Source organism: Colius striatus, chromosome 3 (assembly GCF_028858725.1).
Source record: "Colius striatus isolate bColStr4 chromosome 3, bColStr4.1.hap1, whole genome shotgun sequence".
NCBI lineage: Eukaryota > Metazoa > Chordata > Aves > Coliiformes > Coliidae > Colius > Colius striatus.
In genome coordinates, this window is record NC_084761.1 from 44,256,376 (window position 1) to 44,283,152 (window position 26,777).

At 38.0% G+C, this 26,777-nt stretch overlaps 1 protein-coding gene across 6 annotated transcripts in view; it reads right to left on the bottom strand.

Annotated features, from left to right (window-relative positions):
* Positions 1 to 284: 284 nt before the first annotated feature.
* GSTCD (glutathione S-transferase C-terminal domain containing) overlaps positions 285 to 26,777 on the bottom strand; it is a 76,842-nt gene continuing 50,349 nt past the window's right edge. For 5 of the 6 annotated variants that reach the window (XM_061993367.1, XM_061993362.1, XM_061993363.1 and 2 more), the window contains 7 exons: positions 14,732 to 14,847; positions 14,478 to 14,522; positions 13,953 to 14,081; positions 9,837 to 9,970; positions 8,033 to 8,063; positions 3,866 to 3,935; positions 285 to 1,560 (listed from right to left, as the gene is read on the bottom strand). In XM_061993367.1, coding sequence (XP_061849351.1) covers positions 1,424 to 1,560; positions 3,866 to 3,935; positions 8,033 to 8,063; positions 9,837 to 9,970; positions 13,953 to 14,081; positions 14,478 to 14,522; positions 14,732 to 14,847 — 662 coding nt within the window. In that variant the 3' untranslated portion in view covers positions 285 to 1,423. The remainder of the gene's footprint in view (positions 1,561 to 3,865; positions 3,936 to 8,032; positions 8,064 to 9,836; positions 9,971 to 13,952; positions 14,082 to 14,477; positions 14,523 to 14,731; positions 14,848 to 26,777) is intronic. The other variant, XM_061993368.1, reaches the window with a different exon arrangement.

The following is a 26,777-nucleotide window of genomic DNA, read 5'->3' on the forward strand; positions in this document are numbered from 1 at the left end:
GTTCTCTTTGGGAAAGTATGAGAAGAAAAGCTAGGGAACAACTGGTATTGCCGTGTATTTTGTATTTGTTACATATTCTTCCAACCTCCAGTTACTCCTGTAGCTAAAATGTAGAAAAAGTACTCCATCATTATCTACCAAAGAGCTCGGGCTAAAGGTATGAATTCATATCTACTTGCTAACTTTTGTGCTTCCAAACAAGTGTGCATCTTCCTTCAGTCTTCACATTAAAAAAACACAAGTATTTAGACCTTTTAGAGATGTAAGTTACACAAATAATAAAATATTTCAAGATCCTTTATTTTTCCTCCAATTATCTGTTGCTTGTAATTATGTGTACCATGTGCTCTGAAGGTATGCTGAAACTGAGCAAACTTCAGATTTACTTACATTAATCCATAGCAGGATTCATAAACACAGCAAACTCATAAATATGCAGTAAAAATCTCATTAGGAGCTATCTTCCATTGTGTTAGTGTCAACAGATGATTTTAAATTATGGTAGAAAACTACTAATCAGAATTCAGAACATATATTTTCATTTTACAATACGATCACCATCTTTTCAAATATTTCCACAATTGCAACTTTGTTCAAATTTAAACTGAATATAAAAATCAATAAAGATGATGTATATAGATGCATGAACCATCCTTTAAAATTTCTTCTGACAGCAAGTTTCTTAAGAATAAGAAGCAGTAGACTTCAATTAGCAGAAGTGGCAGCAATGTATCCGATCACTGACATCATCACTAGCTCCTGTCATCTGGTCAATGGAAAATTTAGGGGTTTGCTTTTTTTAACTAAAGACACTTTTTCAAATGCCTGGTTACAGAATCCTTGTGTAATATTTAAAGACATTTTTTAAAAAATTAGTTAGAATACATTTTTAATAACCAGAATGATGCTCCCAAAAAAATCATCTTCCTGCTGTGGTATGGAATTCTTTAGCAAAGTCAAGCCGTGACTGGTTGCATAGGCTTCTCCACTAACACCATAAATTTGATCTTTCTGTATCTCCAGCAATCTGTGTTATTAGCTGATAGCTGCTCTGCTAATAAACACAAACACAGTATTGACCATGAATGCAATTTTGAGGCAGCCAAGACACCCTGACTAAAAAGGAAATCACCTTCCCTTCAATGAGATCATCTTTTTTTGTAAATCTTTACAGATGGATATGGTTCCATGCACAGCCATACAGAACTTTGTGAGAGAAACAAAAGCTGCTTAATGACACATTACTAGTAGGGTCTCTGATGCTCTGCATGCAGTTCACTTTCAAAGATGTTTTGAGCTTCTTCCTTTTCCAAATGCAATGGGTTCAAGCTGCATGATGTCTGGTTCCCAGATTGTACCTGCTGGATGTCATTACACAATGAAGATTTATGTTCAACTTCAAATCAAATGCGAGTTTCACACTCTAAGCAGGGATGCCCACAAACATATTGTTCTTTGGAGAGCAGCTCTCTGGCTCCATAGATATAACTTGGACAGAGTAGTTTTGTTCTTCTGCAGCCCATGCCCGATCCAGATCCACAAGCCCCATACACTGCTTTCCTAAAATGAGATCAAAGGAGAGCATGCAAACTCTAAAAATGTAGAAACATTATCAGAAATGTGCACTTGTAGTATTCAATGTTTGGAAAAAATACCAGTAAGTCATCTAAAAATTAAGTTCCAAATCTACTTTAAAAACTATCTAAATCTGTTTTATTTCAATTAGGCAGTCATTAAAGGTCTACATCACATCTGTGACTTGTGATGCTCATTTAGCAGAGATCTAGAGAAGGATTATTAACTATTTATATTTGGAGAAACATAAGAGGCACAAATGCTTTTAAGTATTCTGAAACTTACAGAAAAAATCATGAATTAATATGAAAGCCACAAGAAGGAAAAAAATGCCTAGATTACCATTTAGCTCTCTGAATTGCCAAACTTCTACTCTCTTTAGAACTGTAACTGTTTTCCTCCCATACGTTCATCTAAAATTTGAAAAATCCCTGGTTACTGAATAGCCATAAAAGACTAGAATACCAGTGATCCACTGTAATTGATTTAAGACACATTAATACCACTGCTTATAAACAAAAATACTAAATTACTAATGAACACTAATCTTATCTCAGAGCTGAGAGCTGCCTCACAGTCACAATCCCTGGTCTACATGGGGGACTTAAACCAACCTGATATTTGTGGGCAAAGCCACTCAGCCAAGCACACACAGTCCAGGAGGTTCCTACAAAATGTTAATCACAGCTTGCCATCACAGGTGGTTGAGGAACCAATGAGGAGGGGTGTGCTGCTAGACCTTGTGCTAGCAAAGGAAGGCCTGGCTGGGGACGTGAAGGTTGGAGGCAACCTCGACTGCAGTGACCATGAGATGGTGGAGTGTACCCTCAGAAAGTTCCCTGATGACACCAAATTCAGCAGGATCTCGACCGGCTTGAGAGCTGGGCAGAGAGGAACCTCATGAGGATCAACAAGGACAAGGGCAGAGCCCTGCATCTGGGAAGGAACAACCTCATGCACCGATACAGGCTGGGGGTCGAACTGCTGAAGAGCAGCTCTGCAGAGAGAGACCTGGGAGTCCTGGTTGATAATAAACTGAACATGAGCCAACCTTGTGCCTTCATGGCCAAAAAGGCCAATGGCATCCTGGGATGCATCAAGAAGAGTGTGTTCAGCAGGTAAAAGGAGGTTCTTCTCTCCCTCTACTCTGCCCTTATGAGGCCTCATCTGGAGTCCTGTGTCTAGTTCTGGGCTCCCCAGCTCAAGAGGGACAGGGAACGTCTGGAGAGAGACCAGTGCAGGGCTACCAAGATGATCAAGGGACTGGAGCATCTGCCTTACGAGGAAAGGCTGCAGGAATTGGGGCTGTTCAGCTTGGAGGAGACTGCGGGGGGACCTCATTAATACTTACATATATCTAAATGGTGGATGTCAGGAGGCTGGGGCATCCCTTTTTTCTGTTGTAGCTAGCAACAGAACAAGGGGTAATGGGATGAAGCTGGAACACAAAAAGTTCCACTTAAACATAAGAAAAAACTACTTTACTGTGAGGGTAATGGAGCAGTGGCACAGGCTGCCCAGAGGGGTTGTGGAGTCTCCTTCCTTGGAGGTCTTCAAGACCCACCTGGACATGTTCCTATGTGACCTGATCTAGGTGGACCTGCTTCTGCAGGGGGGTTGGACTACATGATCTCTAAAGGTCTCTTCCAACCCTACCATTCTATGATTCTATAAGCTTGCCCACAATAGGAAGGCAGGTGCCTCAGGTAAGGGTAAACCAAACTGTGTTCTTGGCAAAGTCTTCAAAATGTAAACATTATTCAGTATTTGAAAACAAAAATCCTAGAAATTGTTCTGTTTTTTTTCCTAAAATTATGATGAGGATCCTAATAATGAGGCCAAATAGTTTTCTCTTAAATCTGCCTGTCCCAAACGTAGCCCAACCTCTGTAATTTAGCCTTATTGTTTCCAGCTCTTATTAGATATTTGCCCTTCTAAAGGAGTTGCCACCAGTGACTACAAGCAGGATAAAAGTGTGCACACTGAAAACCACTACTACAAATAGCCAAGGCTTTTAATTTGAGATAAATGGCAATAGTAGAACTGCAGTGAACTTCAGAAAGATCTCATTTTTTTCAGAGAATGGTGGGAGAGAAAAAGAGATGAAGCAACAAAAATCAGTAAAACGCAAGCTATTTCAAATGGGTAATTCTAAAAGAAGGAAAGAGTTTCTATACAGTAGTTCAGTACAGCAAGAGGTGAAATGTGAAGAAACTAAAATTTCTCAAGTATTTTGTGAAGACAGCAACTTAATTCCCTGTTCATACATAACAAGTGCAGAAATTCATACCAATTAGCCTTCGTTCAGGTGGAAGCTGAACAGCTGTCTGGTCTGCAAATCTGCAAAGTATCATGTGCTCCTAGAAAAAAAAAAGTAAAGAAATTTGGTCCAGCAGCATTTCCTGCTTCCAAATAAGGTAAGAAAATCTAATTAAATGTTTACAAGTATCAAAACTGCTAACATGTTGAAGACTATATTTCTAGAAAAATTATCTGTATGCAGATCCTCATTGAGACACCACTTCGGCTTGTAAATGTGTGTGTAAATCAAGTGTTTGTAACCATGACCACATTTCTACTCATGCATTTTTGTTTCTTCCTAAATTTAATTCTCTGCAGCAGTTGAATTGGGAGCAATGTAGACAATATAGCATTCTTCAAAGACATACTGCAGACTAATTGTGCCTTTCATTACTGATAAGCCACACGGCCTTCTTTTAGCACAGTCATCATCTGTATCAATGAGAAGCCAAGACAAAACTCTTAAATATGCAATTTGAACTATTGCACATTTCTCCCAAGCAGTGTTTTTGAATCCTAGAAGAATTGCTTTGTAGATCGAACTTCCTCTGCTCTGCCAAATCCATTCAACTCAAAGGAACCTGAAGATAAAATTGATCCTGAAGGTAAAAAAAACCACCTGGCTGTGAAATAGGAAAGTCTCCTACATCAAAATGAGCACAATTCACTTCCAAACTATCCCTGTTCCACTTACAGTATCTGCAGAGGCTTCTGCAGAGGCTGCTGTTGATTTCTTCCTGTCCTGTCACCCAGGGGCATGTATGATGGAGGGTTAGCCTCGCCACCTTAGTCCCTGCTTAGATCACTACACAGGCAGGCAGAACTCCATCCTCATTTGCCCTCGAAAAACACTGCCTATGCTAGCACAATGGTCTCTCAAAGATCAGATAAGGAAGGCAAGTTAGGTGGATGATGAGAGAAAAAGCCCTGAAGGTGCAGCAATGAAACTAATGCTCTGATGACAGCTGTGCTCTTTGGGACAGCTGCAATATTAGGTACAGTACAGAGTAAATCACAACCATTTTAGAACTGTTTCCTATAATGTTAAGGGGAGAAAACAAAGAGACACAGAAAATGCTCTGCTAAGCAAAGGTTCCAAAGCTGCAGTTCTGAAAAAAAGAGATATGTGTCTTAAATAAAAAAAGAAAACTTCTTTGCTACTTTTTTTTTTTTAAAAATTCTTGCCTGATACAAATTGGTGATTTTAAAGGTCTGGGTTTCCATAACAGACAGAAAGAGCAACTTCAGCTTCCTTCAGTATCCTGCAGCATGCACACTTACTCTAGCTTTTTATTAGGTGGACATAAACATCTAAAAGTCATAAAAAACCCCCCACACCTGAATGAAATTCCATCATCATATTAAATCAAGATGGTAACCCTCTCCACAGTGCACTCCATCCAATTTATAAATTTAATAAGCAATCAACCACAAAAAAGTTTGCCCACATATTGTAAAATAAAACATCATTGCTACTTGTACTCAAATATTATTCAGTTCAATAAATCTACAATATCTTGATGCAGGGATATTTGTTCTCTGGTACAACTCATTCATGTGTGGGTTTTCAGCTCCAGCTCCAAAAGAAGTGTGCAAGCAAAATGAAAATATGTTTAGGACTTAGGCATATTGTGCTCAGTCAATTCAGTTCAAATATGGCTATTTTTGCAGTAGAAAAAAGTTTAAGGCTTTAAAACCAGGAGCAATGTGGTTGTTGTTAGGAGAGAGGCAGCAGTAATAGGCAGCTTGGGGAGAAAAGGAGAGATTCAGAGGAGAGGGAGAAAAGAACATTAGCGCAGAACCTCTCACCAGCCTCCAGACACCCAACACAACTTGGCTCTTTCCAACATCAGGTTCTCAGCTCATCTGACTGGACCAGAGCCAAGGTAAGCCTGGCCACTTAACCTGAAAATCTGAACTGATTCTAATGCCCTAGCTTCCTACAGAAATGATCCATAAAGTTAAACTAGAGCCTAAGATAGGACTACATCATTTCCCCATGACACAGTCATTAAATTGTCACATTTCCTGTTGGCAGAAATAAGAAGAAAAGCATTTCTAAAATTCTGAAGATGATAAACTGCCCAAACTTTGTGTGTGCATCAACAGTTAACCTGCTTGCTAGAATATGCACACCTTCAATTCCTAGTAAGTTTTCAAAGCTGTATGTGCAAAGTTATTCAGTTACACTTTTCAGTTCTCCTATGGTAAGGAGTTACACTCTCCTATGGTAAGGAGAGTGTCTTGACAAATAGAGTCTCAAAATGCACCAAGGTAGAAATCTACAGCTATCATAACCTTATTCTTTGTAGCTATAAACTAATGAGTTATAGCATAATGTTCTCATCAAAAAAGTTTTGGAATTGTCAGACTTCTGGACGTCTTTTCAGATCTCACTAAAATGAAAGATAAGAGAAATGAATTTAAAATGGGAACAGAAAGAGGGTGAGAGAGATAATGTCTGGCTAACACATGGCAGCTTTGGCTACTAGCCAATAACCTGTAACAATGTATTAATATTAAATATAAAAACACATATAGCTAGCAGTATAACAAAAGTTATTTATAACTAGGATTATTTGAGGCACCAACCAGCCTAGACTGTATGCATAGACACATTATTCAGAGCAGCAATATTTTTAAGCATTGCCCTTGGTCTCTGTGCCCTTCTGCAACAAATAATAAAATGCTGTAACTTCTGTATTATTGAACAAATGCTGTAACTCCTGTATTATTGAACAAATGTTGTGATTTAAACCTCCATGGATTAACAGATTGAGAAAAAAAAAAATCACTGATCTTTAATGAGATTATACACACTAACCTAATCAAGGCATCCTTGACTTCATAATTCTCACTGTCTCCATCTGTACTGTCAATACGTCTCCTTTTAATACTATGTTAGTAAATATACTTTTTCTGAACTGAAACCCAAGATCTTTGTGATTACATGTTAGAAACTCATAAATATGTTGAAAAGAACATTAATCAAGGGGGAAAAAGATGTCTATATTCACTGTGCAGCTTTTACCATCTCAATCTATGAACATATATTTCAATGTGAATTAGTAAAGTGTACATAAATCAGACTGTCATGAAGATAAGTGTATTACCAGATAACTGAACTTCCTTTTCTGATTTTTTTACATGTCTTTTTCCTTGAGGATTAAAGAGAATAATCTCAACTTTCCTAACAATATCCATTTTTGATTTAGCATCTTTGCTATGCTCACTGTCCTCAAAAACATTTGGATAATCTCTCATTTTTCTCCTACAAATGATTATTCTGCATCTACCTTCTATATTATAAACATCAAGACCCTTGCCTAGGATTTCACACATAAATTTAATAAAGTTTCTGTACAGCCTTGCTTCTCTCAAATGGAAACATCTTCTGTCCATGCCACATTGAGTGCATCTAGCCTTCAAATTCCTGGTTACTCACCACTAACTAGTTTAAACTTACTAGGCAGTATGGGTTGTGTTGTCCATCTCTCCTCTCTTGTCCTCTTTCACTTCCCTGTTGTCTCCATTCTGTCAGATTTGCACACCTCATTGACTCCTTCTCCCACTTTTCTCTCAGACTATCTCCATACAGCCCCTGGGTCCCCAGAGTCAAAACACATCTGACTGTTTTTTAAATAATTTTGAATAATATGTTTAAAACAATGCTGTACTAAATTATTGCTGATTATTATATGCTCTTCCTATTCACTAGGTCAAATCTTCTAGACATAAATTAAGAGGGAGAAATCTAATATGTATAAGAAAATAATATGTAGAAAAGTGATAACTACACATAAAAATTATCATTTTCACAGTATACAGAGTTGTATTCAAGACCTAAATAAATTGGCATCCTATACTTGTTAACTGATACACGTTGAAGTATCTTGGGAATGGCTCCCTTATATGTTAGGATAAAAAATGTTCTTCTGTGGAGAAACTATTTAATTTAATTGAAGAAAAAAAGCCTTAAAAAATGGATGGCAGACAGAAAACATCACAATGACATCTGCACTACTAATGAGCATTTCACATAACACATGCTTCTCCTTGCAACTTAAAGATAATTGCTTATATTTAATTTGATACAACAGTCTGGTGAAATGTGGGAAACTGCAGGAACCCTCTCCTGTCCAGTCCTTCTACATACCTTGTAGGACAAAATTTCTTTGAACTGATGACTGAAAAAAAAAAAAACTCAATTAATTTAACATCTAAAAAAGCAGAAATGCAAAAAAGAATCAATCATTACATACTTGAACAACTTTAAACAAAGTAGCAGTATCCATATCCTAAATAAAGGCATTAAAACAAAAAAGGAACCATTATAGTTCTCGTTCACTAGAAAAGGAAAATTGTATTTAGTGGTAATTTTATTATTATTATTATTATTATTATTCTCACAAAAATTCTCTTTTAAAATCAAAAATGCTAACACAGACTTACTGGCATTTCCAAATTATCACATAAATGCTTTATATTACATGTACGCAATCCCTAGACATATCTTTTGTTTGAATCACAAAAGTAAGGTGTCTCTGTAATGGAACTGAGGATAAATCACAGACAATATGGCAATATGGCCAGCCTATCAAATAAGAAAAAAGAAAAAATAAAACACAAACCCTAAAATGCAGTGATTTTCTAGATAGGCTTCCAATGTTAGATTCAAAATTTCAGCAAACGTGAATCCATCATTTACATTCTTGCAGCAGCTACAGCAACAAAAGTATTCTAACATAGTGAACATTTCCAGCCTTCATGATAAAAAAATTTAACTGGTCAAAACTTAAACATTATCCAGTCATTTTTAAAACAACTCAGCAGAGATAAGCTATATGCCTGCTAACTTTAGAAGGCTTACCATTTTATTGGTTCTCTCTTAAGAATACTTATTTGGTCTACTGTGTCACAGAACAAAACCATAAAGGGACACACACAAAGAGGAGGAAGAATCAAATTGACTAAGAAAACACTGTTAAACATAAAGTTTACTAAATGGACAAATTCTAAACATTTACCCTCCATTCACTTCTTTGACAGTGCACTTCAATGCTACAGAAAAATATGAAAAACTTTTAAAAAAAATCTCATGCATACTTGTTAAAGACTTGTTGATTCCTTTTAAGACAGCATACTTCAGTTTCTTATTTTAGCAAATACATACTGAAGACAACACTGCAATTCATAGTAGAAATAACTCTGATTAATCTTGGACATACAAAATGCAAAGCTCAGCTTTATTTAAAAAAAACCTACAATCCTCTTCCCCATATACTTCTGCCTCAGAAAGCTGTTCACCTTTTATCTTCTGCCACTTTATGCTTACCTTTTAAATTTTATTTATACCAAAGGCATTACAACTCTTAAACCTCAGACATACAAGCATCCCCAACACAGCAGATTTGAAGAAGACAAAATATCTACACAGTCCATTGAAAAAGTATTGAAAAGATAAACTGAATACAGGAGAGCTTATCTGCTTGATAATAAATCTGAAGACTTTCACAAGGAGCAAACTGTGGTATAAAGCAGACACTTTTCTTTAAGCTGATCGCCTGCATCTTTCTCCAACATTAAAAGGTCAATTCACCTTCTTATAGTAGTTTTCATGAGTTTTCTATTAACTCTGTGATTTGAAGGTAAAAGGTCTGCATATTACATAGATTCCCACATACTGTATCTACCATGTTGAAGGTATAAAGTCTTTCAAACTATCAATAAGTAAATCCATAAAAAAACCACCCAGGAGTTATCAGTTATCCCTTTCAGGGTGGGTTTGCAAAGAGATATAGGAGGAATGAGTTGCATTATAACTGTGAATCAATTTAGCCTAGACACTTGCAATGATCTTCGACTGTTTAATTCTATACTGTCTTATTTTCTTCCTATACTCCTTCAATAGTTTCTTCCCTCATTTAAGCTGATGATGTAAAGCTTAAGGTAAAGTTTACCTTCGTGGATATTTAAACTTCACTGTGTTTTGAATGAAGCCATAACAACATGGGGAGGTGACAAAGGCTGCCCGTGCCTTGATGCAGTGTTCAATCACCATGTCTGTTGCTACACCACATGCATGCAGAGCCACCTAGAGTGTTAAATACAAAGAAACATGGAAATTCTTTAGAGCTATATTCTAAGTACAATGCTGTTGCAGTATTTTTTGGTCAACTGAGTTACTTCAATATATGAGGAAGTTTTTGCAATCAAAGCTGGACACAGGACTCCAGATGAGGCCTCACCAGGGCAGAGTAGAGGGGGAGTAGAACCTCCTTTTATCTGCTGAACACACTCTTCTTGATGCATCCCAGGATGCCATTGGCCTTCTTTGCCACGAGGGCACATTGCTGGCTCATGGTTAACTTAAAGGATAACTGGTAAATTGATTGTATGGCATTGAGCAAAAACCTCAAACAAATACTGAGGGAATGGAATAAGCACCAAATACAACTTGCCTTCCTTTTCTCTTTTTTCTCCTTTTTATTTTTCTTTTCTCAAACTAAAAATAGAATAACACTCAGTCACAACAGCTGATGTATGTTTGGGTAATGCACAGGTAATTCTTCATGTTGTCCTACAGAAAGGCACATTATTGCTGTACTTGATATATTGCAAGCAGCTCTCTCCTATCAATATCTATGATAACAAACGGGTCAGGTGAAATGGAGGCACTGCTTTCAGTGCATTACTCCACATAGTAGCTCAAAAGGCAGGCTTGGTGCATACACATTACTCTATGTTTTCAAGAATTTGAGGATATTTTTGAGGCACATTTTAAATTGTACGCAGTGGTGAGGACTTGTAAAACTTCATTGTTTTCTCTGCTTTCTGCTCACTGTAAACTTATGAAAGGTTTAAAACTGCAAAGCTGAAATTTCAGTTTCAAAGTTGTTTTTCAAGGTACTGCAACTAGAAGAAAAAATTTGCTCTTGGATATGGATTAAAACAAAGACACTTTTGTTCGCAGACTGCTTGATGGAAGCTCAGCTGAGCAGACCATTAATCATCAGCTGAACTGTAACTGCTTACAGATGGTAACAAATACTCTTGTCTGAAGTTGAACAATAAAAAAAATAATTTCACAATTAAAATTATCTGCTTGTATAACTTTAACAACAAAAATAAAACTAGTTTAACACTGGAAATAGATTCTTACTATCACAGCTGTTGGATTATCAAGAAATATATAGTTACTTCCTCATCTATCCAAGCAGAAAACAAGACCTCTGCTTTGCTTACACATCTGAAAAAGAGACTCTAAAACAGCAGTGGATAAAACCAGTAGCTTTGCTGAGCCTCTGTGAAGTTTTACACTAACTAATTTCTTTTTTGAGCTTCTCAGAATCAATTTATTTCAGCAAAAGATCACACATAAAATTCAAGACTAAGCTTTCTCAGGATAACCTATATATTCAAGTCAATGTCTGAAACAAAAAGTGAGGACTAATGCAGATAATGCATTTGGTTCACAAACCCATACTTCTGTAGATGCATGAAAACAAAGCGGCCTCCAAAGAGAGAAATGGAGTTAATGCAGTGTGATACCACTGACTTGCATTACTCCTGTGGTGCTGCACACTGGTGTAAGAAAAGCCTAGTGCACACTGAAAAGTGAAGGGAAAAGAATGCTTCATGAAAGCTCAATTTCACTTTAGTAATCTTAGAGCAGAATTCAACAGACACAGAAGTATACACACACTCCCTTCTCCAACCCTACTTGTTCCCACAAATTAGCTGAGTTATTGTGGGTACTACAGAAGTATTAAAAACAACTAAGATCTCAAAGACTTCCCTGGGCGTTGGCATGTAAATAAACATGGAATGCAGTATTTGGAAGCAATATTTGCAATATTTGGAATATTTTAGACAGAATCCTTTGTTCTGGTTGGTGACTGTACTAGAATATGTAATAGTAAAATGCACCAGTGTGTTTGGTACTCAAATAGGTTGGTTCAGAACATTGATCTTGACTACCCCAACAATTCATAAAGGCAGAAATTTTATGTGGAGAACAAGGGAAGTGCTCAACACAGGTTTTTCTTGACCTGGGTTTGAACTCCTGGCAGATAACAGGTAGAAAATAGCTAAGCAATGCAGATTCGATGCCAAGGTAACTAAAATGTATATAAACGTGTTTTAAACTAATATCAAAAGCAGAGAGATGATAACATCTGTAAAGTTTATTTTTCTATACCTCTTGAAATCTCAGGAACTATAATCAGTGAATTTCTTGTCATTATGTCCCTCTCACATTTATACTGTGCTGTTTTAATGAAAGCATTGAAGTCACGCAATGTGTCACAAGCCTCAGAAAATGGGTTTAGACATGATGCCTTGCCAAACTTTGTACATACCTATCTGTTAAGGAATTATATTTTGTATCAGACCATTGTTTCTGAAATGATGATACAAAGGCAGCTATATTTTATATTATTTACCTTCAAACACACCAAACACTTGTACTCCTGGTCAGTAAACCTCCTGGCTCCTGTTTTAAATGTGGCTGTTTAGAGAAGCTAATGTGAAGTTGATGGGCTAATCCGGAAGAGTGAGCCATGATATGACACAAGCAAATTCTGAAGCTAAGACTGATAGAGGTCTCCTCAAAAAGGGAAAGCTCCAGGTTTGCCTGTGGAACACACTACAGAATCAAGTCAAAGAAACTGAAATCCCAGGCCTGGAAATGAAGAATTTCCAAGTCAATTATTCTGACATACACTCCAATGTTTTCTTTGTCACAAAACTTAGAAGAGAGAATATAATTTTTTTTATTAAATACACTGAGCTATTTAACTCAGTATTAATCCTAAAAATAGATTCCCACAGAAGAAGACAGCCACTCTAATGACGACAAAATTTGAGACTCATTTCACGGAAAAACTATTACGCGTTACACACACAGAATTCAGTAAATTATTCATGAGCTCCTGTTTTTTTGAAATAAATCTCTAGTTCATCCACTGAAATTTATATGACAATATAGCCCAGAAAATCAAGCTAGAGAACTGGGAATTCACACTTGGAAGACTGGGATAAAGTAATTTATTCTCTCCTCCTTCTCCTACATCATATTTCTTTTCCTTTCTTAAATAAACCAACCAAACAGTTAAACACCGAAGTTCATGTACCATAAACCTTCAGCATTAAATTCCTCAGCTACAGCCAAAACAAGCCCTGTGATGGATGATTTAAAGAATAGTCATACTTGCACTAAAAGCTTGCGGCTTGCTGAAAACGTTCCTATTATATCAACAAAACATAAAACTGGAAGACGGAAATCCTTACAGAGTTACAAAAGACTATTATACCTTACTCTTCACTAGGGCTGCAGAGTTCTGGAGAGGACATTCACCTCATTTACTTTCAGAGTCTAAGGCAAATGATTTGAACCATTATTCAAATCATCAACTTTACTCCTGGGGAATTCTGCTTTGGTCTGGTTATTTGCAGTTACTTGGGAGTAAGACTATCACCCATTGATTGCAATAGTAGTGCTTAGCATGAGTCCTATAAAATGAGATATCACTCTACCTTTAGAAACAGCTCAAGTACACTTTACACATTGAAAGCACATATATATAATTAGTATAACATTCCCTCTGTCATGATAGTTCCTTCTTAGTTTTGCATTGTGTAGTCTTTTTTATCTTAGATTGCTCTGCCACCTAACTGTACTTCTGGTCTCACTTTACTGCACTCAGACTCAATTTGAGCAACCACAGTTTCCTCATCCCATCTTCCAAACCTTCTCTTAAGTATATCCATTAATGACCCACTGATTTTTTCATAACATGATTAAACCAAGAATCTACACCGTTTTCTTCAATGTGGCCAAGCAGCACTTATATTTTTGCATTTGATTAGAGCAGACACTTCTTTTTTCACTCATGTAATAAAAAAATTGGTGCCAATTTGCTATAAATAACAAATATAAAAATAGCTTAATACAGATTCATGTAGCACAGGCGCTTTACTTGTGTGTAATAACATGCAGAATTTTCTTCTCTCAGATATTTTAGTTCTTTTAAGAATAATTAACCAGACACTGAAGTGGAAAAGTTATAACTCACCCCAATGTTAAATGTCCCATTAAAATAGTCCAAATTCGCTTGAATGAACCAAATGTTGCTTAAACCTAGTTCATCACTTCTGTCTTTAGCACGGATCAGAGACAGCTCCTTATTTTCTATGAGCACCACCTAGACTTCATACATTGGAGACAGTAAGACAAAATAATACTGAGAAATCAAAGTACATTACCAACAAACACAAAACTTTGTAATTTAGTTGACAAAACCTCTAAATTACTTGCAGAAGAGCTCGAGATCTCAAAAATGATTAGTAGGAAACCCAATAGCAACAGAAGACATTTAATACTTGCCAGTATTAATCAGCCTGTAAGTATTTTGCATTTTCCCATAACTTATGTTTTCTCAGGAAAGCACTACACATAATTAGGATTATCCTAAAAAATTTGCATGTTTTAAATCTAAATGCTGAAACAACTGTTCCTCCATATTTATACTCTCTGCAGGCACATCTTTTTTCAGATGATTATCAGAGATCAAAGTCTGTACTTTTTATTTAGAATTTACCTGACATGATGGCATCATGTGAGCAAGAACAATTCCAACGTGGCCCTATGAAAACATAAACAACAAAATCTGAGTTATTTTTCAGTCTCCACTGTTGTTGATTCATCACATAAGTATACTCTAACCAGTGACAGAATCTTTGAAAGTAGCCAAGATTTCAGCATTTGTACTTTTGCTTTGTGGCAGCAACTACCTAGAACTGCAAAGATGAAAGCTGAAAGAAATTGCATTGTGTAGACAAAAATATACATTACCCCTCCACTGCAAAAATCCACAATAACATCTCCAGGTTTAGCAAGCTTTGTCACCACTGCTACCAAATTATTCAATTGCTGCTGCTTCCTCAGAGCCCGGTCTCTAGACATCTTGCCTGAGGATGACAGAGAAAATGCCTAAGTAGTGATCATTTCTCAATACTGATAAATTTTAAATGGGTAACAGCAAAGTATAAAAGCAAAACTAGCTGGAACACTTGAGCATCCGAAGCCATTTTGAGCTGAACTCAAAAATATTTGGCAGAGCTTTCTCTACACCTATAGCATATTAAAATTTTACTTTCTGATTGTTGCTGTTAAAGTATCCTTACGAACAGACTTATATACAATTAATATAAAGTAATCAAATTGGTGTAAGCGCTAGTCTGGTTATATTCCAAACCTGTGAATCATGCCCAGAAACAGAGCTTAAACGCATTCACAGTAAGGTTGCCAAAAATTAATCCATGTTTACTGTATCTATACACTATCCTTAAACATCTTGTTTTTGAAAATGATAATCTTTCTCCTGTCAATTTTCACATTTCATAATAAGCAACCCCTGTCTATTTAAATGATTGTGTGTGCAAGGAAGTACTTCTCAAAGGGACTACTCCTGTGTAATAAAGTCTGGGTTTCTGTAACAAAACCACAAATAGAAACCCTTTTGATTTCTTTCAGATGTGCTTGCGAAAGGCCACCACGCAGTTGCTTCAGATCTAATAAATTTGTTTAGTTGGCTCTTATGTATTTATAAAAAAGCATTTTATTTTGGTGAGGCTAACAGACTGCTGACAGAACTATTTAATACTCTTCTTGTCTGTTCAAAAAACAGAGTTTGATGTAGATCTTGACAGTAAAAACCTTCATCTTTACAATTAAAAAAAAAGGTATTGAAACATCTATCTTGAATTCAAGTTTTCAAGAAGGATGTTTAGATGTATATATGAATGTATTTCCAACTGGAGTACCACACTATACTTGTGCACTCTCAAGGTTTGTATTAAATTCATTACCTTTATCTATTAAAAATGCATTTTTCTCAGTGCCGAGGAGTAGTTTAGAATAAACACCAGAAAACAATTAAGTTTTCTGGTTACTACAAAACTGGTTACTTAAATTCTCGCTACTGGTTACTTAAATTTTCATCATTATAAATTGCATTTATTATACAGTATATTGTTTAAATCTGTATCCTGACAAGATATTATTTTGTATTACATATTTGTGCATTTTACTTTACAAACAATCCATCAAATTCAACAAATTCATCAGATAAAATTATCATCGCATTACTCTGGGTAGAATGAGGGTAAAAAACCCACTTATAAAGACCTTAGATTCTATACTGTCAGGGCAAAGAAAATAGAAAAACTGACAACAGAAGGCAGATGAAGTAGGGCAGAGCTCATTCTGCACAGTTGCTGAACAGTCATTTAAAAGAACACGTCATTGATATTTTAAAAAAATATTCCTAGGTGATTACACTGCATGATGATATAGTAAAGCATGTACTTCTTTTTAATTGAAATTAAGACATTGAACATATCCTCCTTAGTTCTTATTTTATAAAAATAAAACCACTGTTACATTTCAAATATTTTTTACTTGTGAAAATTATCATAAAGAAGAGTCCCAAAAAATTAAGCTTTCCAATGACAAAAATGTATACAAGTACTGTGGATATGAAACCTCTACCACATTATGTAAAATGACAAATACATTTTAAGGAATCACCTCTTTCACAGGAGTAGATACTTGGAAAAACTTTTTATGAAAGACTGTACTGGAAACCCTAATTCTTTGTGTGCCAAATATCTACATGAATTGCTCCATAGCTCTCCTCTTATTTTGATGCTTCCATTTGATGAACTAATGTTCAAATTTTCTCAACATCTATAGTTCCAACTGAGGCCAGCATGTGCAAGTGCTGTCACAGTGTTTGAGCTAGAAATTCAACCTATGAGATCACATACAATTTGTTAAGTAGAAAGCTATCAGGATATCACAGAATCACAGAATCCTAAGGGTTGGAAGGGATCTTGAAAGATCATCTAGTTTAACCCCCCTGCCAGAGCAGGGTCATCTAGAGTTAAAAGGTCAGCTCTGTCCTCAAAAATGGGTTTGAACACAACAAAATTTGCATCATAAGCTTAGCTGGATTCATTTATATTGTAACTAATTTTTAAGAAGAGTTGGCTCTCACAAATGTTGTTTAAAAAAAAAAACCCTCAAAACTAAAAACACTTCACCAATTTTCTTGCTTTCTATTTGTTAAAAACAAGTAGTAGAAGTACTTAAAACTCATTCATGGTGTAAAGTTGCAAGCTCCCTTACATAAAAGCCTTCAGAATTCAAGGCTTCCTGAGCTCAAGCATCTGCCTCAATTTATGTAATAGGATTTGTTGTAAATGCTTTTTTCCCAGTAACTTTTGTATCACACTCTTACATCCACTTTCAATTTCAATCTTCATAATTGACCAAGCAGACAATTTTGTTTCCAATTCCAGCCTCTAAACAGGAATTAGCATAAATACTCTGAGCCAGCTCCTGCACAATACTGAAGGACAGACCGCACCTGTCATGCCACAAACAGCACCAAAATCCATACATGCAAATGCTCAAACTTCCTTATACAACTTCTCTGTTCTTATTCTCCAGCCCTAACGTTTTTCCAAGAGGTCTGGTATTTATTAGTATTTAAATACATCTCCTGAAAAACACCATCAAATTTTCATAATGTGCAAAGTCAGCAAACAGATCCTAGAGCTCCTAAAAATAAAAAAGTAAAATAACAGGTTTCATCACCAGCAACAGATCCACTACTTAGTACTCAGTGGCATCTTAAGTGTTAAAATCATAAGAAATACTCAAAAAAACCCCTATCCTATAGCCTTTAAAAGCTCTCTAAAAATTAACTCTTCACAGTCACCAACAAACAGGGTTTCATCCTCCCTTACTGTACAGACAATAAGCCACATACATTCCCCTGAAAGATGGAAAAATCAAGCTTGAGTCAATAACTCTTTTGTCTGCTCTGTCTCTGTATTTGAGTCTGGTAGATAGAATTACAAAAACACAGTGAGCCGTGATGTAGTCTGTAGAGAATATTAGTTATTGTAGCTAAGTAGTCCTTCATCACAACAGGCAAAAAAAAAATTAACTAATACTTCTGCATCTAAAAATACTGCAGCTCACTTTGATTTTCTCAAGTTCTGCGATGGTAAACATGCAATATGAGAGAGTGTAGTTTGAAATTTAGCCCTACAAGGCAAAAGCTTGAGAAGTGTGACCTTTTCCTACAATAGACTCAAAGGACCCCTTAAAATTGTTTGTTACCTTCATAAGAATTCAACCGATAGATTGCCATACAGTCCCAGAAAGATTTGGTTTAATTTTCAATTAATGGTCACTATAAAAGTGTTTTATTTGGTTTCACAAGATCCAACATTACTGTTAATTAAGGTATTGTCAAGCAGAGCTTTAAAGTCTCTGTGGAACTTAGAAGTCTTACATTTTGGCATAAAGAAACACAGCTTTTCAGAAGGCAAAGAGCCCAATAATACTTCCATATTTCTCAAGTTAAACTTGAAACGTCATTAGTCTTCTTAAATAAGCATAACAAAAATATCACCTCCAGACTTTTAACCCTATTCAACTTTGAAGTCTTAACACAGTACAACTGAAGACCTGAAGACCTACTTAAACATAATATTTAACACACAGTTTCATGTAGCAGAATTGCATACTTATTTGGTTTTAGCACAAGTATCTTTTTATTAGGTTTCCTGTAAGTCTCACCTACTTTTCCCAGAAGTTCAGGTAGAGTATATTTGCTGCTATATTTATTAAGGAGGTTTAACCTTAGTATAGCAAAAAGGTTCGATAACTAGAGAGGTAAAGTAACTGTTTATTATTTTATACTAAGCCAAATAAGTTTTTTTAAACCGATCCTTCTTTTTCCTGGTAGTTCCTTATGATCAATCAGCATGTTCTAGTTATTTCTTAAGATGCAGCTAATATTTCCTTCATTTTGATGATGCTACCGCTATGTTTGGTACCTGTTGGCAATTAGGGTGGTGTTTACTTCTTTGTTTCGGGGGTGGTTGTTGAGGTTTTGTGTTATGGGTGTTTTTTCTATTTACATAAAGTACTTCTCAGATTAATATAGCTGTACAGTGGTTCCCATGAAACTGGTAGTAAAACCAGAATTCAAACAGGTAAAAGATGTCAGCTCAGCTGACTGTTCCTTACAAAGAAATAGTCTTACTATGTAGAAAAAATAGTACTTCTAAAAAACTCTGGCAAATCTTGCAAGAAATAAAATTAGTAAGGATAGTACCTTTGCTGTGGTCCAGCAGTCATCTCAGTTACTTGAACAATATTCTTCAACTTCAGCTGCTTTAATTCAATCTGTGTGGGCCAATACTGAAAGTTAAAGATTTGCCCTCCTCTTCCCTAACTTGAGGCCACCTTCCAGCTCTCCCTTTTTTTTGCACTGACCTGTCTCCCTTTACCTTTACCAAGAAGGGAACTGTTAGCTTTTAGCCACATCTGTGTCCTAGTCTTATTGCATGACCACACCAGAGGAAAGAGAAGACAGAAGGAGATGGGTGAGTCAGTCTGTAGTGGGTCTGGGACTGTAGTGATTTTCCACAGCAGCTCCTGCAGTGCTGTGCTTACTGTTGATATCAATATTATGACTACCGCTTGCACAACATCAGGGCTGTCCCTCCAACATTCCTTCCCCACCTTCACCAATAGCTGTGAGTGGGCATGATCTTGGGAGGGACTATGGCCAGGACAGCTGACCCAGGCTGACCAAGGAGATATTCCATACCATATGACGTCAGCTCAGTAATATAAACTGGGGGAGAGGAGCAGGAAGGGGAGGTGAGATTCATTTCTGGCCTTCCCAAAGCAACCGCTACGCGTACTGCAGCCCTGCTTCTCCGGAGGTGGCCGGACATCGCTGCTGATGGGAAGTAGAGAGTAACAGCTTTATCTGCTTTTGCTTTGATTCCCGCGTGCGCGGCTTTGCTGCTTATTTATTAAACTGCTTTTATCTCAACCCACGAGACTCCCATCTTATTTTCTCCCCTTCCCTGGCTTGCTGAGGAGGTGGGGGATAAAGCAGTGTGGTGGGCACCTGGCATCCAGCCAGGCTCAAACTACCACAGCCCTTTTGGCGCCCAACGTGGGGCGAGATAATAGCAGATTTACATTAACTCCATTGCAATTACAGTAAGCCAATGAGTGCAAAGTTCCTGTGCTGGTCACGGAGCCTTGCTGTTATGCAGCTTATCTTACACTTTCTAATGTTTGGGAACTAACATTGACTCTCTGCTGTGTTTTAACCTTAATAGCTTTGCTAAGCTGGCTATATAATTTTGTGAAAAGGATGAAAGGGCCTGGGAACATGATGGCCCAAATACTAATAGCAAGTCTCATTCTGTTACTGATGAATTTAGTGTGCTGTGGGAGCTATCTTGTGGAGGCCATGGGGCAAAGCACCTCTTTCTCCTCAGCTCGGACTGATCTAGACAATTTTGTTACACAGACTTCCCAGGTCCTTAGTCACCCTTATACGAGAGTTTTAATATTACTAATTAACATGGTTGGTATATTATATATCTTGTGGAATCTGGACTCATCTGGGTATCAGAGAGGACAAATTTGCAATGGAAACATGTTAAAATGCCCCCTGAAGCGGCCAGTCCCTGGGTGGCAGGGTATGTGGATGAATTTAGGCAAATTCCTAGGACGGTTATCACCTCCTGTAACCTGGGATTTTACATCTGAACAGATAAAAAACCCTGCTTTACTGACACGCTACCTGATAGAAGGGTGTCTTACCTACCCTAATGAGGCCCATCAGGTTCAGGCACTATACTGGGGCCTAGCCTCTGCCTACCGAGCTGCATTCCAGTCCTCTCAGAGAACTATGATTGAAATGGAAACTCAAACAGTACCTGAGACCAACATAGTTGAGTCAGTCGCAGTCCAGCCCTCTCAGAGAATTATGGCCGAGGTGGAAATTCAAACTATACCTGAGACTACCATGGTTGAGTCAGGGAACCAAACAACAACCACAGTGGTTGCCCCAGTAGTGAAAAAGAAGCAGTGGATAAGGAGGTCAAGTCCATATCATCGATTAGTAAGGGCAGAAGAGGAGGAAGAGGAAAGGCTAGAAGAAGAAACTGGTCCTTCGGTAAGGAGATCAGGAGAAGGAGTGAAAGAAATTGAAAAGGAAATGGAAACTACTTGGTCCCTCACCTCAACAGAACTTAAGAGATATGCGAAAAGATTACAGTCGCCAGCCAGGTGAGCGGATTGGTGCCTGGCTACTCCGATGTTGGGATAACGGGGCTGACAGTCAGCAATTGGAAGGTAGAGAAGCCCAACAGCTAGGATCTCTTGCTAGGGACCAGGGAATTGATAGAGGCATTGGAAAGAAGACCTCAATTTGTAGTCTCTGGAAACAACTCCTCTCAAGTGTACAGGCAAGATACCCATTCAAGGAAGACCTTGTAAATGCCCGAGGAAAGTGGACTAGAGCTGATGAAGGGATCCAATATCTAAGGGAATTAGCTGTGTTGGAAGTCATCTATGGTGATCTGGATAATGCCGAGGCCTCCACAGATCCAGACGATGTCCAGTGTACACGGGCTATGTTGAGAAAAGTGATTCAGAGTGCCCCAGCTACATATTCTAATATCCTGGGAATGGTGTATCATCCAGACATGGACATACCAACAGTGGAGAGGGTGTCTTCTTGGTTACAGAACTATGAAGAGAGCCTCTGCACCTCCTCATCAGTGTGGGATGATGGCCTGACTGTCAGATCTGCCTCAAGAATTCAGTCATCCACTGTCCCGACCAGGGGAAAAGGAAGTCCCAGACGCAGGAGTACACCGCGAAATGAACTCTGGCTCTTTTTGCGTGGCCAAGGAGAGGATATGAGGAAGTGGGATGGTGAACCCACTTTTAAGCTGGAAGCGCATGTACGTGAACTAAGAGGGAATACAAGAATGATGTTTGTCTGTTGAAGAGTGGGGGTACTGGTTAATGAGAGTATATAAGAATGTATATGGATTGTTAAGATGGTTTGTCTGAGCATGACATAAATGGTATGGAATAAGGGGTGGAGACTGTAGTGGGTCTGGGACTGTAGTGATTTTCCACAGCAGCTCCTGCAGTGCTGTGCTTACTGTTGATATCAATATTATGACTACCGCTTGCACAACATCAGGGCTGTCCCTCCAACATTCCTTCCCCACCTTCACCAATAGCTGTGAGTGGGCATGATCTTGGGAGGGACTATGGCCAGGACAGCTGACCCAGGCTGACCAAGGAGATATTCTATACCATACAATGTCAGCTCAGTAATATAAACTGGGGGAGAGGAGCAGGAAGGGGAGGTGAGATTCATTTCTGGCCTTCCCAAAGCAACCGCTACGCGTACGGAAGCCCTGCTTCTCGGGAGGTGGCCGGACATCGCTGCTGATGGGAAGTAGAGAGTAACAGCTTTATCTGCTTCTGCTTTGATTCCCGCGCACGCGGCTTTGCTGCTTATTTATTAAACTGCTTTTATCTCAACCCACGAGACTCCCATCTTATTTTCTCCCCTTCCCTGGCTTGCTGAGGAGGTGGGTGATAGAGCAGTGTGGTGGGCACCTGGCATCCAGCCAGGCTCAAACTACCACACAGTCTCAGCATCATCTGCAAGTATGCCATGGTAAAGACTCAGTTGAATTGTCATCTTTTCAAATGATGACCAAAAAACAACTAAAACTTCTGCATCTAAAATACTACAGTTCACTTTGCTTTTCTTAAGCTCTGTGATGGTAAACATGCAAATTGTTGATCAAGGGACTGGAACATTTTTCATATGAGGAAAGGCTGCGGGAACTGGGGCTGTTTAGTCTGGAGAAGACGAGATTAAGGGGAGATCTTATTAACATTTATAAATACCTAAAGGGTGGGTGTCAGGAGGTTGGGACATCCCTTTTTTCTATAGTAGCTAGCAACAGGACAAGGGGTGATGGGATGAAGCTGGAACACAAAAAATTCCACTTAAATATAAGAAAAAATTATTTCACTGTGAGGGTGATGGAGCAGTGGCACAGGCTGCCCAGAGGGGTTGTGGAGTCTCCTTTCTTGGAAGTCTTCAAGACCTGCCTGGACATGTTCCTATGTGACCTGATCTAGGTGGACCTGCTTCTGCAGGGAGGTTGGACTAGATGATCTCTACAGGTCCCTTCCAACTCCTACCATTCTATGATTCTATGATCCTATATTTGTCAGATGACAAACTATACTTATATCTCCTAATGAATATAAAACGGTCCATTAAAAGCAAAAAGTTACATTCTCCAGAGCATGGTCTCAGCTTTAGGAATAAAGCAGGCTCTTACTCCAGAGTATCTGTAGAACAATTACCAGTACAAAATGTCCCTGATTCTTCATGGTAGTCTAGATCTTCGAATGACACTGAGCTTGGCTCTCCACTTGTCAGGCTCAGGATAAACCTTTTTCCTCATCTCCATCTCCCTTATTGCTGCATAGCTTTGTGAAATATTTCAGTCTGTCTGTTTCCAGTGATGCTGGACTAAAAAATGTCATCACTGGAAGTCTGCCTCTTACTATGTCTAAAGGTCAGACTTAGACTAAATGCTCAAGCCTTTTAAAGTATCCACAAGGTGCAGCAGAAAGATGCAGTTAAAAAAGATCATGACAACGATACTGGCTCTTTGAGTGGTAACAGCTCTGTTATGGCAGTGTTAAATTCTTTTTGTCTCTAGGATTCCTTTTAGGGATCCTCAGATTGTTTCTGTGTAAGGTGCTACGTTGTAACACAGAAGTAGGTCTCATTGCTTATTCAATCAACTCTTAGTGCTCTACTCCACATTTACATGGTATACACATACCTCAGCTTCCTACTTTGCTTTCTCTAGGCACTGTGATACTCTCTAATTTCTCTCTGTGATACTCTCTAATTTCTCTAATCACTGTAATACTCTCCAATTAATTCCAATTAATATAATACAGGAACACTAGAAACATGCCAGTGTCTCATTTCTTTTCAGCTTGGACTTATTTCCTCTTTTCCTTCTTACTGACTTACTTTCAAAAGCAACTGAGTTGGGTGAAATTAGAAAAAAAAAGTTTTTTAAAAAAATGGTTCTGACTATATAAATATTTCCCTACTTCTGCATCAGAATGTTAATGCATTAATCCCATGATGAAATATCCTACTTTACTATACACATAGAAAAACAGAGAGAGTAATAAAATCCAGTAACATTAACTGAAGGACTGTGTTTTTATCAGTGTTCTCCACATCTCCCTTTCCATTTTTAAGCTCTCTCTCTCCATTCATTGTTGGAGAAAGTATGAACTAAAGATTCAGGGAAAATATTGGTTTATAGATTGAGTTGCAATAGAGAAAACCCTGATTTCTTAAATTGTTACTATAAACATTTTATAAAATTGGAAGAAGTGGAAGAAGATACTGTACAGTTGCTAAACTGCAGCAGCAACAGGGAGTGAGAACGTGAAAACATCTCCGCAGACACCAAAGTCAGTGGAGAAGGAGGGGGAGGAGGCTGCTTAGGTCCTGAAAGAATGACTCTCCTGTGACCTGTGGTGAGGACCATGGTAAGGCAGCTGTGCCCCTGCAGTCCATGGAGGACACCACAGAGGAGCAGAGATCCACTCATAGCCCATGGAGGACCCCACACCGAGTGGGTCGATGCCTGAAGAAGACTGTGATACTGGGAAGCCTGTGTTGGAGTAAGTTCCTGGCAGGATCTGGGGGTCTGTGGGGAGAGAAGAGTCCACATCAGAGAGCAGGTTTACTGTTAGGACTTGTGACCCGGTGAGGGACTCAGGCTAGAGCAGTTGGTACCTGAAGGACTGTTCTCCTGGTGGATGACCCACGTTGGGGCAGGGTGTGAGGAGCTGTCCCTGTGGGAGGCCCCATGCCGGAGCAGGTCACGAGGAGCTGTAGCCCATGGGAAGGACCCATGCTGGAAAACCTTGCAGAGGACTATGTCCTGTGGGAGAGATCCCACACTGTAGCAGTGGGAACTGTGATGAGGCCTCCCCATGAGACGAAGCAGTGGCAAAGTCCATCTATAATGAACTGACCATAACTCCATCCCTGTGCCACTGGTGGGGAAGGAAGGGGAGTCTTGGGAAGAGGAAGGGGTGGGGGGAGGTGTTTTAAGATGTAGTTTTATTTCTCATCTCTCTGTTTGGTTTTGATCGTTCATTAATAAATCAAACCTTTTCTTCCAAGTTAAGTATATTTTGCCCGTGATGCTAATTGCTGAGTGATCTCCCTGTCCTTAGCTTGACTCACAAACCTCTCATTTTCTCTCTTCTGCATCTGGCATCCAGACAGGGCTAAACCACCACAGTTTGGCACAGAATCTATTGACCTTTTCCTATCAGAACATAGGATATTTTCATTGTTACTTTGTGCCTTAACTTTTCCCGTTCATCACAACAATAATTAGACTTTCAGGAAAGTTTTGTTGGTTTGTATGATTTTGTTATTCATCTAACCTCTGAGGAGGATGGGATTAATAAATGGTTTGACAAAAGCCAACATTTGTTGCCCAGAGCCTCACTACAGCTAAGACAACACAGCTGCTCTGCACTTCACAATTCAGAACGCAACACTCTTCATTCTGCAAAGACCAGGCTTAGCACACTTGAATGTTCCCGGCAAGTCTAAAACAAATAACAGTATTCATGAAGCTACTAATATATAAACAGGTAAAATAACCATGTTAGCATTCATTGGTGGGGAACAAAAAAGCCCTGAAATCCAGCCATTGCAAATAAAGCCTATAAACTGTTTTCCACTTTCAGTCAATAGCTAAGGTGAGAAAAGAAAACCTCAGAGTACACATTATTTTTAACTATATAAAGGCATTTATGATCAAATGCGATGTTTTAGCTACAGGCAAGGGAGTAGAAGAGAATGCTACAACGCACGGTTTAAAATATATAGATATAGGGCAATAATGAAAAAGACAGGAAAGACATCTGAATTCCACAAGAACATTTTATTGGTTTTTTTTAGATAGGAATCCTTCCTGATCTTACTAACCAATCTGCTCCTTATTAAGGCAAGCTTTGCAAAATAGCTTTATCACTTCAGGCATAAAAACCCCTTCATCTCACACACGCTACCTTGGTGTAGTCTAAAAAAGGTCAGACAGCTATGAAAACTGACCTTTGACAACCCAAGCAGGAATTTGCCTAGCTTCCTTTTTTTTTGTATGAGATGATTTGAAGTAACAAAAATTCAAATAAGTCACCTTCAGAAAAAAAAAGATCAACAGATGCCAGTAAAACGAAATGGAAGTTAATGCTGGCCTCTCCCTGAATGTAGCTGTGTTCTACTGATGAAAGTTTTTGCGTTTTTTTTCTCCAGTTGCTCATGTTCAAAACTCAACTTCTGAATATTCAACAAAACACAACCCAGAAACAAACATCTAACATAATTTTCATACATCTACTATTTACACTATTTTTAAACTTTTTTTGTACTAGATTACAAAGCCTCTGTATGTACTGAAATTAGTTATCCACACTAGTATGCATTTGTTAAAGTCATGCTCTTCTAAGTTTTTCATAATATTGCCAACAGCAATCTTTAAAAAAATCATTTATCAGCACCTTTCCCAAAACAGTAGATTAGTTCCAAAATTCTGAGCTACTACACATTTAAGCTAAGTGATAATCACTGTTCATCCTCCTTCTCGTTCTGAAGCCTTTGAAATGCATATTTTTTAATATGAATTTCCAGAATCCTAAATATTAGTTAATTATTTTGTTTTAAAATGAAAGCAGGCAACATTATATAATCATGGAATTTCAAGGAAGATATCAAACACTGTATCATCACAGAACTGTGAGGAAAAAACGACAAGGCATTTACACTTCTTCACTTCTTTTTCTCGCATTTATTAATACAGTGTCTCTCCTGCACTCCTCTCTGTTTCTTCCTTTGCCTTTCTCTTTTACCTTC